Raw genomic sequence first — 16390 nt, 5'->3', positions numbered from 1 at the left:
CGGACTTGAGACTACGTACATGATGAGGTTTTCTTTAATAGAAAATACAGAGTATTTTCTATTAAAAAAAAACTATAAGTCACCTTATTTTATGTATCCAAGAAAACAGGTTAGATCATTTTCATAGAAGTGCACTGTAAAGAAACAAACTGACAATCAGCAGGGGATTCTGGGTTCTTCAGAAATTGAGCTTTTAGGAGGCTCTTCAAAAGCAGTCCATGTGGTCGAAAACAGACATTAGTTATTAATCCTGGTAGAAACAGCAACTGAGAATTATACAAAACACACATAGATATTAAACAAGTAAAAACGAATATACACTCAAAATGTATATGGTGTAAATGCCTTTAAGCAAGGGGTGAGCAACCTGATCTAATCTAGGGGCCACCACTGTGGGCTGTAAGACAGCCTTGTTGTGTCCCCCTTTGACAGCTTTGCTTCCTTGCATTGCATAATTAGGCATCCCTGAAGGGTGGGTTAATACAGTATGTAGGGGCTGCATGTTGACCTACTGTATGCACGTTCCTGCTTGAAGAGATTAAAGAGAATGCCAAGTCATATGTTTTTAAATGAGGTTTAAGTCCCGAATATGGCAAGAAATATAATGTATGTAATGTAGTCTATTAAGTAAAAGGAGGAAAGGTTATTACTTGCTTTAGTTGAGACCATTTTATATTTGGTCAGAAGATCTGACCAATCGGCTAAATAAAAATCCTCTGCAACAAAATGAATAAGGCTTAATCTGTTTTTTTTTCTTTGTTTATTATAAAAAACAACAAAATTGCTTTGACTGATTGACATAAAAAATGAAACTCTGAACGAGGTGTGTATTGTTAAATAACCTACACTGTACTATATATATATATGAAATTTGAAAGTAACTTTGTTATGCTGTATGGTCTTGAATTTGCTGCTCTTTGCAGTTGATTTCCATGCAATATTATAGCTTATTTAACTTTTCATTATGATTGGTTACAGAAGTCAGTAGTGTACAAACATGAATATGTTCATATTCTAAAAGTAAAAGTAGAACACCTACTTATTCCTGTTGAAATTATTTCAAGTAAATACAAAAGCACTCAGTATTATCCATACTAAGTGGTCTGGGGACCCAAATGTTTGACTGTAGTACCCTTCCTTAGTATTCCTAAAACTGTTACAATTTACTTTTTCAAAAGCATAATAATACCCACAAGATGGCACTGTGGTACCACATAACATACGTCCTCTGCCATGACAAAATTAAAAATTAGACCTATTGGTATGATGGAAAACTTGAGCATCACAATATGTACTTCATTTTATAGAACAGAATAATGACATTTTTAACCACACTGCGTGGTCTGTAGTTATAGTTCTTCTATGGCAAGACTTTTAGTATTTATTTTCTAAATTCCAGGACTTCAAAAAAAAAAAAAAAGTCTGTTTGTGCCTCTTCCGCTCTGAGTCTCCCATCATTCAGCTGAGCAACAGGCTCATGTTGCTATGGACTACAGACTCTTTAATACATGTGTTTGTCCAAACTGTACCACATCTGTAAAGCATTCCTTCCTCAATTTCTATTAGTGCAGCTTTTTCTCTCTCTGTCACCTTTCACTGTTTACAACCTGGATTGGTGACCGGATTCTGCGCCATGGCAAATACCTCTATCTTGCAAGTGCAGCTACTGTAGGAGCAAGACGTTCATCCCAAATCAAGGTAATAACAGACACGTGTGGTGCTGACAGGTATTTCCAGCAGGATTCTGGGCTTCAACTCCATTCAAGCTGGTTTTCTGAAGAAGTGGCAAGTTTGCCGCCTTCTGAATATTCTTCATGTTTATCTTAATCGGCTCCTTAATAACACTGAGGCCACCTTCTAAAACAGTTTTCAAACATTTCTAAAAAGTTAAAAGAAAAAAAAAAAAATTACCAAAAATACCAAGCATTGAATATAATGGTCCGTTTGAGGCAACAGCAAAATGACATTTTCTGATTAGGAAGGAAATTATTTCATAACTATGATATAAAACTAACTTGTTGGTCTGAATAGTTCCTTGCTAGTTTTATATGAATAAAATTTGCCTTTGCAATGCATCAAAATAGACATTTAAGTAATGTGAGGCTTAACCTGGCTTCTGCGCATGATAAAATACATGAATAATACCAGTTATTAGTTGCCACTTTTGTCTAATTGTTTTTCTACTACACAATATTATTATATATTTTTATTTCCTAGATGTTTTAAAAGAGTCTGTGAAATTCTGCACAAGTACTTCCATATTGTGCAGTATTTATTTAACTATAAAAATAAGAAATACTGATAATGCAGTGAATAGAGCACTTACCCAAGACAAGAAACATGTCACTAATGCTACCAGTATTATCACTGTGAAAACAATACAGTAAGTGTCCCAGTAAGTAATTGTCTGATGAGTTGGACAACCTATAAGAACAAAAGACAAAAAGGTTAATTTTAACAGTTAGGAAAGTGTGCTCTTTGATTTTGTACAAAGCCCTCATATGATCATAGGTTTACACTAACATAATACAAATAGAAACATGTCCACTGTGGCTAAAAAAATGCATGACAATATTATTTTCCTTTGGCTGGTTCTTGGTCTCAGCTTGCCCTGAGTGGATAGTATCGAATACTGCAATCACCACATAATTCAGCACATCTCTGCTTAGAAGTGGCTCATGCCTGAATTGCAGAGGAGGTTGTTAATTAGACAAGTAGAGCTTTGTAGGTAAACTCAGTACTCACCAAGAACCTTTAATTGGACGTATCCCTTTTTGTTCTGCTTTCCAAGTGGTGCTGATAGAGAGCACTTGTACTTTCCACTGTCCTCCACTGTGGCATTGTTTATTTTCAGATCATATGAACCATCATCCAATACTTCAACTGACCGATTAAATCCATTAAACCTTTGGGTCTGATTGCTCTTTATTTTCTTGCGAATGATTCCTGTCAAAGAGCCTGGGAGATCTTCATCACACTAAAAACAAACAAGTATATTTTTATAGGTGAATAAACAATAGTTCGCTGGTAAAAAAAAAAAAAAAAAAAAAAAGATGCGCAGATACGTGCTGTAAGTAAGTATATACCACATCTTCTTTTACTTATGACAAGCCTCTGAACTGTACATTCAGTAGATGGGATTTCCTATTGTAATTCTCAATCTTCCATTACATCGTGGAATACTGAAAGCTGTTAATTAGCGAGGAACCCTTACACAGTAAAGTATTACAGAATCACGAGCTGGCTGGGTTAAGAAATATAAATTTGCATCTGTCCACTGTTATTAAACCAGAAAGAACGGTTGTATTTAAACTCCTAAGCCAGTGGTCCTCAAGACGTGACCTGACTGCAGGGCAAAAACAGGTGAGCCCAGTACAGAGTGTAAACCACCCTCTAACTTCCAGAAACACCACTGCTATTCCAAGTAACCATGAAGCTATGATAACTGTAATTTCACTTCAAATCATTATCTTAGTAATGAAAGTTCACCCTAACATTTAAAACAGCAGAGTCACTCTCATCCCAAATCACATTTCAAAACTGAAGATAAAACCATCCACCGCCTCCATATTTCTAGCAAAGTTGTTGAGGTTGTGGAGATATCACATACAGTATGTATTAGCCTCATTACTTAAGCCAACAAAACACATGATGTCTGAAGTACAATTGTCCGCATTTCTTTACAATTCGGTTTGTATAAATCAATGATGTGATGCATCATATCCTCTTGCTCAGGATTGAAATGTATCGATTTTACTTTAGAATTTGATTAAAAAAATAAATAAATAAAGTTTTAACATTTTGTGTTTTCAAATACTATTTATTTGTGTCCCAGCTTTTTCTATATTGACTTTAAGCTCACACTCTTTTGTTAATCAGACTAGTAGCCATTCTTCACACTTTCTTGAATGCAATGTTTTTTTTTTCATCTTCATCTGAATTTTAGTTGGGATCTTATCAGAGAATTATATCATTTTAACATAACTGCTCTTACTTTGTAATGCATTGTTTCTGCTAAATACAGCACATTTGGTTTATTTTTTTAACAGTTGGTTTATTTTTATCTGATTCTCTATACCAACTAGATTTGTTTTTAGACACGTGTTGATTTAAAAGTCTGATAACCCCGAGTTCATCTTTATACTTCTGTTAAACATTTTAAACCAATATTTAAATACATATTTGTTATCATTCAATAATAGTCGATGCACCAGAATCTCTTCCCATTTTCAAGCTAGTCAGGAGTCTTGTGATCTTTCAATACCCAGACAGACAGACGCTTTATTGAACAGCAAACAGGAACTAACAACACAATATTCACTCAATCCATGTAAAAACAGAATCTCTAGTTTCTCTCATAGGCTGGGGGGGAGGGTACTGTTTGATTATTTTTACCATTGTTCCGTTTTACACATTTACACCTCTTAATTATTCCTTTTCATTATTTTCTTTTGATATTGATGTTCATAATGTTTATGTAATGTTATATTATACACAGTACTTTATAACTGCTTTGGCAATACCGCTAATGTTATTATGCCAATAAAGCACCTTTGAATTTGAGAGAGAGAGAGAGAGAGAGAGAGAGAGAGAGAGAGAGCATGGCTGTATCACATCAATACCATACATAAATGTATTGATACAAAAGATTTGACAACTAGTTTCTAATGTGTTCAATCGAGAACAGATACTGTAGATACTGACACCAAGGAGACACAATATAACTCTTTGTTTTCGTGTGGCTCCTTAAACATACTTCAGGATCTCTAAGAATAACATAAAAATGAAAGTTATGTTTCTCGTACCTTGTACCAGAGTAAAGCTCGATATGTCACCCCGAACTCCATGCCAGCTTCACACGTGAGAAGTGCATCTTCCTCACAATTTACAACAATCTCCTTTACTGTAGCATTCACAGCAGAGTAAACACAAGCGTAGACTGTAGAGTTAAAAAAGAAAAAAAAAACGACTCCATGAATATGAATACATTACAGAGTAATTTACAACCATGCGAATACTAAAATTGCTGCTTACCGTATACAAGAAACAGAAACAGTTTATGAACCATATTTGGCAAAAGTGTGGCACTCTTCGTTGTGAAGGAACTAATGTATGACTGATGATGTAGGACGAACACTGCTACTTATTACAAATTGACATACTGAAACTGAAAGATGAGTGTCGCGCCTCCCCCCCCCCTTAATGCGTCAAGTGTTTTTCACTGAATCGAGGTTTCGTTTTGATTGAGAGTGAACAGAGTAAAAACAAATATATATGTGTGCGTTTTTTATTGTAATGTTGACACGTTTCTTGATTTTGTTATTTATCATCTATGAATGCTTTACATTACATTGATCTGTGTGTGATTAAACGCATTACCTTTATAGTACAAAATAAAAATAAAACATTAAATATGGTTTTAGGGCTGTCAAGCGATTATAAATCACAATTAATGTTGAGAATAAAAACAAAAAAATTCAGTTAATCTTGGTTTTAATTGCATAATTTAATTGGCACATTTAATTGGTACAATTACTGCATCCATCTAATTTCATTTTTTTATTTTTTTATTTTTTTACTATTATTATTATTACTGATGCTATTGTAATGTTGGAATATATCTGGCATCCCACCATTAAAAAATAGAATGGGGGTGCCTGAAAAGGGTTAGCAGCACAGCAAAAACCTTCCAATGCTAACCCTTGAAAGACAGAGGGTGCCAAATATTAGGCTATAGCTGTATCCAATAATAATAATAATAATAATAATAATAATAATAATAATAATAATAATATGATTCAAGTACAACACATGACTTTACGTCAAGATAATGCACTAAAGCTCACACACGCGTGCACGTGAAGTGACAGAAAGCAAGGAGGCGTTCCTTAGAGACCCGAAGAAGGGAAAGCAAAGATTCTGCGAGATGGAGGATATTTCACAAGACCGGTCCTTTCAGTTAGGGTTCTGAAAAACCCAGTAAAATAGAAAACTGTTCAATTGCCTTTCTAATCATTTAAATATTTTTAGTAAGCGCGAGGGAAACAAGAAAGTACCTAAATAACCCCCCTCCCCCAACCAGGGGAATTACCGTGCGCATACTAAAACTACTAGTTCCCTTTTCCAGCCGATGGGGGATTTACCCACCATTGTGTTATGTTTCGTCACGTGCGTAATGGAAATTCCAAACAAGCAGATATCAAACGTACAGTGTCCATTTGTTCTTACATGGTTACTACAGTATCGACGTACTTTTTAAATGTGAAACCATGACCTCACCAGGGTAGTATGCACAGTTATAAGTCATTATAATACAGAACATCAGAACATACTTTCATTATATTATATAAGGAATAAACTACATTAAAGTATGCATAATAAGCATGTAATCCTATGTAGGGTTGACAAGATACATAACAAGAAGCCTGAGATACGTTTACAGGCTTTTATTATTGCACACTTTGGTGTACTTTGTTATAATTAGTTGTAGCGGTTACTATAGTTTGAAAAAGTAGCACATATGACTACAGTATTTCCCTTCACTTGTTTTTTTTTTTTAAATGCTTCATTAGTAATATTTTTTAAATCTGTTGGTATCATTTTTATTAAACTGCCAGTTGTTGTCTGTGGTGAAGTCAGTTAAGATGCCCACACGACCTGTACACAATAAACCTTAAAATCTTACAGCTGTGCACAATAAGACTGAAAACTCTGGGAGTTATAATATAATCTATAGGGCTGTCAGTGGCTACTACTGTTTATAATAAAATAAAGCTGTTTACAGGCTTTTTTGTTTTGAAACTAGTAGGTATGATAATCACATTTTCTTTCGAAATTTCTAAAACAAGGACATGTATTTGAATATTTACATTTGATAATAAAACAGTTGGCAGGGAGTAACATAATTAATGAGAGACCCTTGTGATTTTGTGATTTGACTAAATACTAATCTGGAATTTTAAGTGAGTTCACCGCTGCAGGATGAGAAACTATTTATTTTTGCAAAACTAACACAATCATCATTGGAATAAGCACATGTATAAAATGATTATCCAGCTGGACTCCTACTGACTTGTCATTTCTAATATATAACTGAAATACATCCATGTAGATTTTTATAATGTAAACAGAAAAGCCATCACAATAACAACATTTTTTAATAATTATTATTCCTTATAACTACTTGGAAGTTCAGATCAATGTCTCCTGTTTCCCAGTAAGCAAGCAATTATTGATCTATGTTTTTAAGAAATTATTTTCAAAGAGCATGTTAGACTGAGTCAATACAAAATAATAACCCCTAACCATAAGGGTGCCTTTGCAGGTCTTTCCAGAAACAGCTGAATGTTCAAGTAGACTCCCTCTGTTTCCAAGAGGATGCACATGCTCACAAGGCAGTGAGGGGTAAACTCAAATGGACACTGTTTATGCTGACTCCGCTTTATGGATAAATAGAGACAACATCAGTCTCAATTGCTAATTCAGCACCCACTGGGTAAGCACCAACATTTGTTTACCAAATTAAAATAAAACATAATACTAATAAACTACCATTGTGGTGAAAGTCAGGGAAAATTTGCTGAGGTTTTGACAGGAAATGTGTTTAAGTTTGAGGTTATCATTATACAGTTAGCAGTGTAACATCAACCAAGAATAAATTGCTTTAAGGTATCACCTCTACTAGATGCTTCAGCAGTGTTCTGAAATGTGTTTTATTTATTTTTTAGAGTTATTGTCTGCAGCTATTACAGAGAAGAAGCAACTATATGTGTGTGCCCAGATATTGAACAAATCTATGAGGCTGGGGCAGGACAGCTGGTGGTGACATCCTCAGACCAGGAAGTTGACTCTGACACTGGACTGCAGGTGGATTTGCTGATACGCATTTTTATTAAAAAATAAAACAAACAAACCCACTGCTCACAGAGCAAAAATAAACATTTAACAAAACAAGTCTCAAACACAAAATCCCTCCATGCAAAACAAGTCCCGTGCTGGTACTTCCAGCATGAGTTGTTCAGTTGATTTATTTATTTTACTTTCTGTTTTAATTTCTGCTCGCACGTTCTCCACTCTGAATCCCCCCCCCTGCCCCCCAAGCAAAAGCTGCAGGTTTTTATATGTGACCATCTCCGCATTAAGCACTAACTGTCGACCATGCATTCACATGAGCTAACACTGCCTCTGCCAGGCTACATTTAAACTAAACAACAATATTTCCCCCATGAATAATCCCAAACCATATCTTTAAATGCAACAATAAACACAATACATTTATTTACACAAAGGACTTTGCCCTGCCCCACTAATTACATGGAGGGCTCTCCTCTGCCCTGCTGCAGAGGCCAACTCCAGGCTGTCTGTGAACCACAGAGGACTGTGAACAAACATGGAATGTAAAAATGAATGTAGGTATTTTGTTTTTCTCTACTCCATGGAAAAGGGTTTATTGTTTCAGAGATTTTAGTCAAATCTTTTGGAGCAATGATTCTCAATCTGACTTATTTACTGTGTGTGTGCACGTGTGTAATAAAGGCACTAAAACAGTTCAGCAAATGCTTAGTGGGTGTGTTGCCCCTTGTTTTCTAGGATTCTCCATTGGCTATTCTTCACAACAAAACGATTTAATGTATTTAATCCTTGTGTGCAGTTATATTCTGGGAAGATTCATCTTAGCAAGTGTCTTGAGTTTTTCCTGATTGTTTTGTGCCCTACAAAGGATACAGTAAGCTGCTTTTTTTTTTGTTAACCAGGTATACATATTTTTACTGTTCTAATAAGAATCTCCTGACACATTGCCTTTTGGTAGCTTCAAACAGTGCTTACCTAGTTCCCCCTGTAGCTCACAACTTCACCAACTGCTAGACCAAGGATCTCCAACACATGGACCAGTGGCCAATCTGTTGATTTGCATCAGATTAATTTAGTGTTTTGTCTGACTCCTGCAGGCACCCTCCATCGCACATCCATTAAAACTACAAATCCCATCAACCCTTGAAATCTGGGTGATACCAAAGATGTGCAGCAATTAATTAGAATATGACCCAGTTCAAATCTAGATCCTTTTACAAGAACAAGCAACTACATGGTTCCAAAACTTCATGTGTAAGAAGCTTTCTTTTTTGACTTTAAGGAAACATCTTTTAACTTACAGTAATTATATTAATATGTTATCTCCATCCCCACAAACACCGCTTACAGTATCTCATCCAGCTTGTTTTATTTTAGTCGGATATACTAAACAAGGAAATGTTCTGAGTTTTGACAGGAATTACCTTACTGAAAAGTGATTACTGGAAGGAAAGTCAACAGTTCAGGACAGTTCAACTCTAGGTTTAACTAAACCATAACTACTTGAATAAATGTATTAGGTTTAATTTAATAATGAATGGCATGTTTGGAGCAAAGACCTAGACTGGAAGTCAAGGTTGACAGACAGGCATAAATAAAGTTAAGAGTACATGGAGTGCACTACTCTTGCCAAATGTAAAGTACATTAGAAAATGATTCAGTACCATCAGCCAATCAGCTTCCAGCTCTAGCACACTTCTATCAAAAAGTAGATACCCACTGCTATGTCACATCATCAACTGTGAAGCAAATTTAAAACCAATCCGTGCAAGTACCGACTTTCATTGTGAGTTGCCATAATGAAAGCTCAATTATATTGATCTATTGGCCAGCAAATACTAAACAAAGACTCAATTGGTCCAAATAAGTCTTTATTATCTACCAAAATCAGCCAATCAATACTTCGCACCAACGAATTACGCATTATATTTAAATTTAATGCGTAAAGAACACACATAGCAATTTTGCTGCACAACTTGAGTTTGCATGTTCCTGGCATCTCAATGGTCACTTGTGAATATACTGCATACGGTAGAGAATGGACCATAGAACTGCAGAGACAGCTAATTGTAGCCTGCATGGGAATTACCAGAAACACATGTCCACCTCAACCAAACCTACCAATTTATCTATATGTCCACCAAATTTTTGGAAGGTAAATCTATATAATAAATAACAATATTTATTACGATTTGATATCAGGGCAGTTCAAGAGCAGATAACAGTGTTGATAGTTACATCAGGGTTAGAAGCGCAAGTAGAATTAAGTGCAGGATTGAATACAGTAAAATAGGGAGCAGATAAATGCAAGTTAAAGTGAATTAAAGGCAGAGTGCTATATTGTCCAGAAGGGAAAAGTTGAGTTTTACAGGTGTTGTCTAAACAGGTGTGTCTTGAGGAGGCGCTGGAAGGTGGTCAGGGACTCAGTAGGCGAGTACAAGAGTCTTGAACTGGATGCGAGCGGTGATCGGGAGCCAATGGAGTGAGCAAAGCAGTGGAGTAGTATGGGAGAAGCAAGGCAGAGAGAACACCAGGCGAGCAGTGGAGTTCTGGATAAGCTGGAGTGGACGGGTGGCGGACACAGGGAGGCTGGCCAGGAGGGAGTTGCAGAAGTCTAGGTGGGAGAGTATCAGGGCCTGGACAAGGAGTTGCGTGGAGTAGTTGGTGAGGAAGGGTCGGATTCTTCGTATGTTGCTCAGGAAGAATCGGCAGGTGCGTGCTAGAGTGGAGATGTGCTGGGAGTTTGAGAGGCAGGGGTCCAAGGTTACTCCAAGGTTCTTGGCTGAGGAGGAGGGAGAGAGCATGGTAGATTCCAGAGGAATAGAGATAGAGAAATCAGAGGAGGGGGAAGGTGTGGAGGTTGAGCCTCGCCAGGTTACCTGGTAGGTGCGGTCGGAGAGGTAGGAGGAGAACAAGGCAAGAACAGTGCTGGAGATTCCCAGGTCAGCGAGAGAGGATAGGAGAATAGAGTGATCGACAGTGTCAAAGACAGCAGAGAGATTGAGGAGAATTAGGACAGAGGAGAGAGAGGCAGCACAGGCAGAGTTTAGCAAGTTAGTGACAGACAGGAGAGCAGTTTCAGTGGAGTGAGCAGAGCGGAAACCAGATTGCAGAGGGTCAAGCAGAGAGTGGTTAGACAGGAAAGCAGAGAGCTGGCGGTGTACTGCCCGCTCGAGGGTTTTAGAGAGGAAGGGTAAGAAGGAGACAGGATGGTAGTTCTGGAAGGAGGTGGTGTCGAGGGAAGGAGGCGGGAGGTGACCGTGGGGGTAGGTGGAGTAGGGAGAGACAGAGAAAAATAGATTAAATAGTGATCAGAGAGATCCAGAGGGGTGACAGAGAGGGTGGATGGACAGCAGGTCCTGGAGAAGGTGAGGTCCAGTTGATGGCCAGCTTTGTGGGTAGGAGGGGATGGAGAGAGAGAGAAGTTGAAGAAGTGAAGGAGAGGAAGGAATCCGGCAGAGTGGGTGGGGTTGGAGAGATGGATATTGAAATCACCTAACAGGACAGTTGGGATAGACAGAGAGGGGAGGGAGGAAAGGAGATAGTCGATTTCATCAAGAAAGTGAGCAAGAGGTCCAGGGGTATGGTACAGTACAATTAGCAGGAGTTGACAGGGAGAGGTTGTTGGACAGCATGAAATTCAAAGGTGTTAACAGAGAGTGAGGAGAGGTCAGATGGGACAGAAAAGAGCAAGGAGGGAGAAAGGAGAAGACCAGTCCCACCTCCCCGTCCATTGAGACGCGGAGTATGGGACAGGACGTAGAGAGGACAGGGCAGCCGGAGTTAAAGTGTTATCAGGAGAAAACCAGGTTTCAGTGAGATCAAGGAAATCGATAGAGAGGTGGGCAGCAAAGGCAGAGATTAAATCAGCTTTGTTAGCAGAGGAGTGACAGTTCCAGAGGGCACCAGAGATATTTCCAGTACTGAAAAAGGTTACGCAAGTCTACAGATCTGAAGGGACTAAATGTATGTGTACTGTATAGTATTTAAATATGTATCATGCACATTAATAAATCATTACCTGAAAAAGATATGATTTTTCACGACGGATACCCGATTTTGGATTTTCTACCCGTGCCGAACTCATCTAATATTTGCTTCACAGCCATACTGTTTGTGGTCAATTAAGCAAATAATAAGAATAATTGTTGTTTGTGTTTTTATTATAAGACCACGTTTTTGTACAGTAGTTCAAAGTAACATAATTATGAAAGGCTGTAGTTAATGCATACCCCATAAGTTAGAATTCCACAGTATTTATTGAAAGTACTCATGACTTCAAGGTAATATTGCATTTTACTCACCCAAAATACATTTGACTCATGAAGGGCCCTATTTTCATACGTGACTAAATTGACTAAAGTTATGGGTGTTTTTTTTGGGACGTGTAGTCAGGGCTGATGTTCGGTAATGACTAAGTGTTTAATTATGGTAAGCATTTAAATCCCTTATGCTATAGATGACTAAATTCTCTCTTGCAGGGACCATTGGATTAATAATACGTGTCAATGTAGGTGTGATTTTTGGAGGTCACCATGAAGAGGTGTAACATTACCATTCTATATTCCTGTAGCTGCTAACCAAACTTCCCCCTTACTCCAAAGAATAGAATTGCCTTGTTGTCTCAGACTGATGGTTTGTTTGCACCAACCTTCTATGTTTCTGTACATAACATGTCATTACTCAGGCAGAGTCGAAGGAGAGGCTGTGAGATGGTTACTGTCTCATTCACACAAAAATTACCAAAGAAATAAGAGAAATGGACATCAATGAGAATTAAATTATTAGTTGAAAAATATAACGTTCTTTATGATGCCAGGGTCAGTGGTTATAAAGACAATAAAAAGAAAGACGCCATATGGTAAGAAATAACAGAACAATTGGAAATTGATGGGATGTCTCTCTCTCTTTATTTCACCTTAATTTTAGTCAGTGAAAGGGAGCGCCACACACTGGTTTCGTATTTCTGTAAAATGACGCTTCTTTGTTTTAACAATGTTGACCAATAATAATAATCACATTCCCAACATTAAATGAAGACTTTATTAAAACTGAAAATCAATAAACAAGTATACCGAGCATCAAAAGAAACATCATTATTATAACACATTTATTTTCGAAAAAAATAAGGTATATAAATGATGGACATTGACAAAATGTTTTTGGTTTCTTTTTAATCACTCGATCATTCATCCTTGAGCATGACACGATTGAGTGACTATGACTGAAGCATATACACATAATCACCTAATTAGTGAAACAGTTGATTGGACAGATCATTTTGCAGCATCTTCGGGATGCCAATTGTTAATCAGCACAATAAAAAGTCACTGCATCTGCTCTAAAACAGAGTTTGTCATTTTACGATCACATCTAGTGAATTTTATCCAAATATAAGTAATATGTTTCTTTTGATGCTCAGTATATATTAAACTAATTCTCAGTATTTACAAAGAAATATGTGTAGATGTATTCTTTTTGAATAATGTATCACATATAAACATTCACTGTTGAATGTCATTTTTTTAGTGTGTGGTGTACCCAGACTATTTCTTTGTATTTTCTCGCTACAGCTGTGGTTTTATTTTGTATGTACTTGTGCTGTATTCGTGTCGTTTGCTTCGATCTCGGTGTGCATAGCCCTTAAGTCTAGGTCAGTGGTGTAGCTTCAGTGTCAGCCATGTGCAAAAATCTTGATCCATCACCAACATCATCCCTCGTCCTCTATTATATAATAATAAAAATGCTACATAACGTAGTACAGAATTTCTCTGAAAATATTTTCTGCAAACCAAGAGCCATACACAATCTACATGTTACCTATCTACTATATTCAACGCAGTGGAGGAGTGTGCGTGTTTGAATGGTGGAGGATTCAAGTGTAAGGCGGGACTTATGGTAAAAGGCATGTACTATTGGCTATTGCAGTAGGCCATCACTGCCAAAAGGCAGGGTTAATATTTTTAAAACACTTTTAGAACACTATGGGAAAGTACTAAGGAGCTCACTACAGTGGACATAAAATCCCGCATTTTTAGCTGAAGCCCACTATTTGAAAAATATTTCCCCCTACGCAACATTTCCCCCTATGTTTCCCCCCATGGCTTTGATTTCCCCCTACAAATGGGGGGTTGCCCCCCAATCGGGCAACCTTGCTCGCAAGTCTCAAAATCAGCAACCAATGTGTTCGCCGCGTTCAGTAATATGACTGGAAACAGACATGCATGCTTTCTCTCTCTATCTATTATACACACACACACACACACACAAGGTATTCCATTGGTTTGTATATAATGTCTGTACGGGTATCTTTTCGTCTAACAGTTAAAAAGTACAATGCTTATGGGGCTGTCAGGGGCAGGGCTTATTTTCAAAAGGTAATGGCACAGACATTATATACACACCAATGGAATACCTTGTGTGTGTGTGTGTGTGTGTAATAGAGAGAGAATATATGCATGTCTCCAGTCATATGTGGCTTTCATGATCACGCCGCCTTCTAGCCAGAATTGTAGATAGAAATAAATCACACGTCCCTTCCTGCGGTTTCAGTCGGGCAAAAAGATTTTTTTGCCACCCGACCTCCTCCATTGAGATGCAACAGTTGCATCGGTATTCCACAGTTTATCACCAGAGTCAAACCACAGCATATCTGTTTGGAGCAAAGCCCCGCCCCTGCCGCATCATTTTGCAATGCCTTACACAGCCGCAGAATGACTGACACATTGGATAGCCAATCTAAGACATAAAACTATATATTCACAGTATCATGTGACTTTTTACACTCATATCACATGTTCCCCAACAGCCTGTCACTGGTCTACTTTGGTGACAGCAAACCAATTACAATCCGTACAGTATTTTAATTTCAGTGTTTTCTTTGTGTGTGCAAAATGGCTGACTCTAAAAGTTGAACCTAAGAAAGTTTACAAACGAGAGGAGGCGATTCAGCCCATCTTGCTCGTTTGGTTGTTAGTAGCTTATTGATTCCAGAATCTCATCAAGCAGCTTCCTGAAGGATCCCAGGGTGTCAGCTTCAACAACATTACTGGGGAGTTGGTTCCAGACCCTCACAATTCTTTGTGTAAAAGAGTACCTCCTATTTTCTGTTCTGAATGCCCCTTTATCTAATCTCCATTTGTGACCCCTGGTCCTTGTTTCTTTTCTCAGGTCAAAAAAGTCCCCTGGGTTGACATTGTCTTTACCTTTTAGGATTTTGAATGTTTGAATCAAATCACTGCGTAGTCTTCTTTGTTCAAGATTGCATACGACATGCCTTTTAAACCTGGGATAATTCTGGTTGCTCTTCTTTGCACTCTTTCTAGAGCAGCAATATCCTTTTTGTAACGAGGTGACCAGAACTGAACACAATATTCTAGGTGAGGTCTTACTAATGCATTGTAAAGTTTTAACATTACTTCCCTTGATTTAAATTCAACACTTCTCACAATATATCCAAGCATCTTGTTGGCCTTTTTTGAAGTAACACTGATAGTGATACTGCAAAGGTATCCTATAAGGCCAACAAAGTAAGCACCTGTGCAAATTTAGAGAGGAATGGGTTATAACGTGGATTAGGAAAAGTGCAAATGATTCAACAAGAGGTTTTTTTATACATTATGTAGAAAATATTTTAGTATTCGATACTGAGATGAAAACACTGCTGAAAAGCATTCAAAGTTGATAAGTTGATATTTAATTTTTAAATACTGTTATTAAATATACAGTATCAAATATGTAAATATACAATACCACCACCCCCCTCCCATAAATGGCAGGTGTCCCGATTTTGCATTTTGACTTTTGTTTCGATTAAAATTCCCCTAAATGAATCCCTAAATTAAACACGCGGTGATCGTGTTGTAACTCACCCTGGTTCCACACACAGTGGTGAGTGTTGTTCTCCTTCAGGCTTGCAACCAAACAAAGATAAAAAAAACAGGCTTTGCAGCCTCTTTTTAAAGTCAGGTGACCAGGGTTAATTGATTTATCAATTCTTCAATTGACACCTGGCCACCAGCTACAAATTCCTTTCAATTATCTAAATTAAACACTCCTTTTTTAATTACAAACACAACCACCACCAAAACACATTCATTTACAGGGCAGGCCTCAGCCCTGCCACATACTCTCCCACTCAGAATGGAACCCCTCTGGATCCATTCAGAATTTTCACCCATGCTCTCTAATTCTGTAAGGGGCTACAGTAAGGGGACGCCTGTTTAACCCCCATGGGTCCCATTAGTCTCTTCTTGGGGCTCCTCTCCAGAAGACGGCCTCGGCACTAATGCAAGCCTCGGGCTTTCTGCTGGCATTGCTTGCAAGGGGCCCTCCAGTAGCACTGGAGGGAGGCACTCCAGCAGTGGCGCTGGCAAACACAGCGCTGGGACTCTCTGGATCCGTAGCTGGTAGGGGTGCTGGCGGTAGCATGCCTGGCTTCCGCCGTGCTCCCCTCAGCATCATGTGCAGAACGGTAGCTCCACTGCTCCTACAGACAGTGTCTACTGTCGCTCTGGCTGTTGAGACGGTGGGCACGCAG

The 16390-nt window shown here is 38.0% G+C and overlaps 1 protein-coding gene across 1 annotated transcript; it reads right to left on the bottom strand.

Annotated features, from left to right (window-relative positions):
* Nucleotides 1-465: 465 nt before the first annotated feature.
* LOC117394307 (CD83 antigen-like) lies at nucleotides 466-5177 on the bottom strand. The gene is made up of 5 exons (XM_033992435.3): nucleotides 5035-5177; nucleotides 4806-4939; nucleotides 2746-2977; nucleotides 2327-2424; nucleotides 466-1879 (listed from the first exon to the last, which is right to left on the bottom strand). The coding sequence occupies exons 1-5, from the start codon at nucleotides 5066-5068 to the stop codon at nucleotides 1694-1696; spliced, it is 684 nt and encodes a 227-aa protein (XP_033848326.2). The 5' UTR covers nucleotides 5069-5177; the 3' UTR covers nucleotides 466-1693.
* Between the last annotated feature and the right edge of the window lie 11213 nt (nucleotides 5178-16390).

Source organism: Acipenser ruthenus, chromosome 3 (genome assembly GCF_902713425.1).
Source record: "Acipenser ruthenus chromosome 3, fAciRut3.2 maternal haplotype, whole genome shotgun sequence".
In the NCBI taxonomy this organism is placed as follows: domain Eukaryota; kingdom Metazoa; phylum Chordata; class Actinopteri; order Acipenseriformes; family Acipenseridae; genus Acipenser; species Acipenser ruthenus.
The sequence above is the reverse complement of the archived record's forward strand: the minus strand, read 5'-3'. Positions and strand labels throughout refer to the sequence as shown.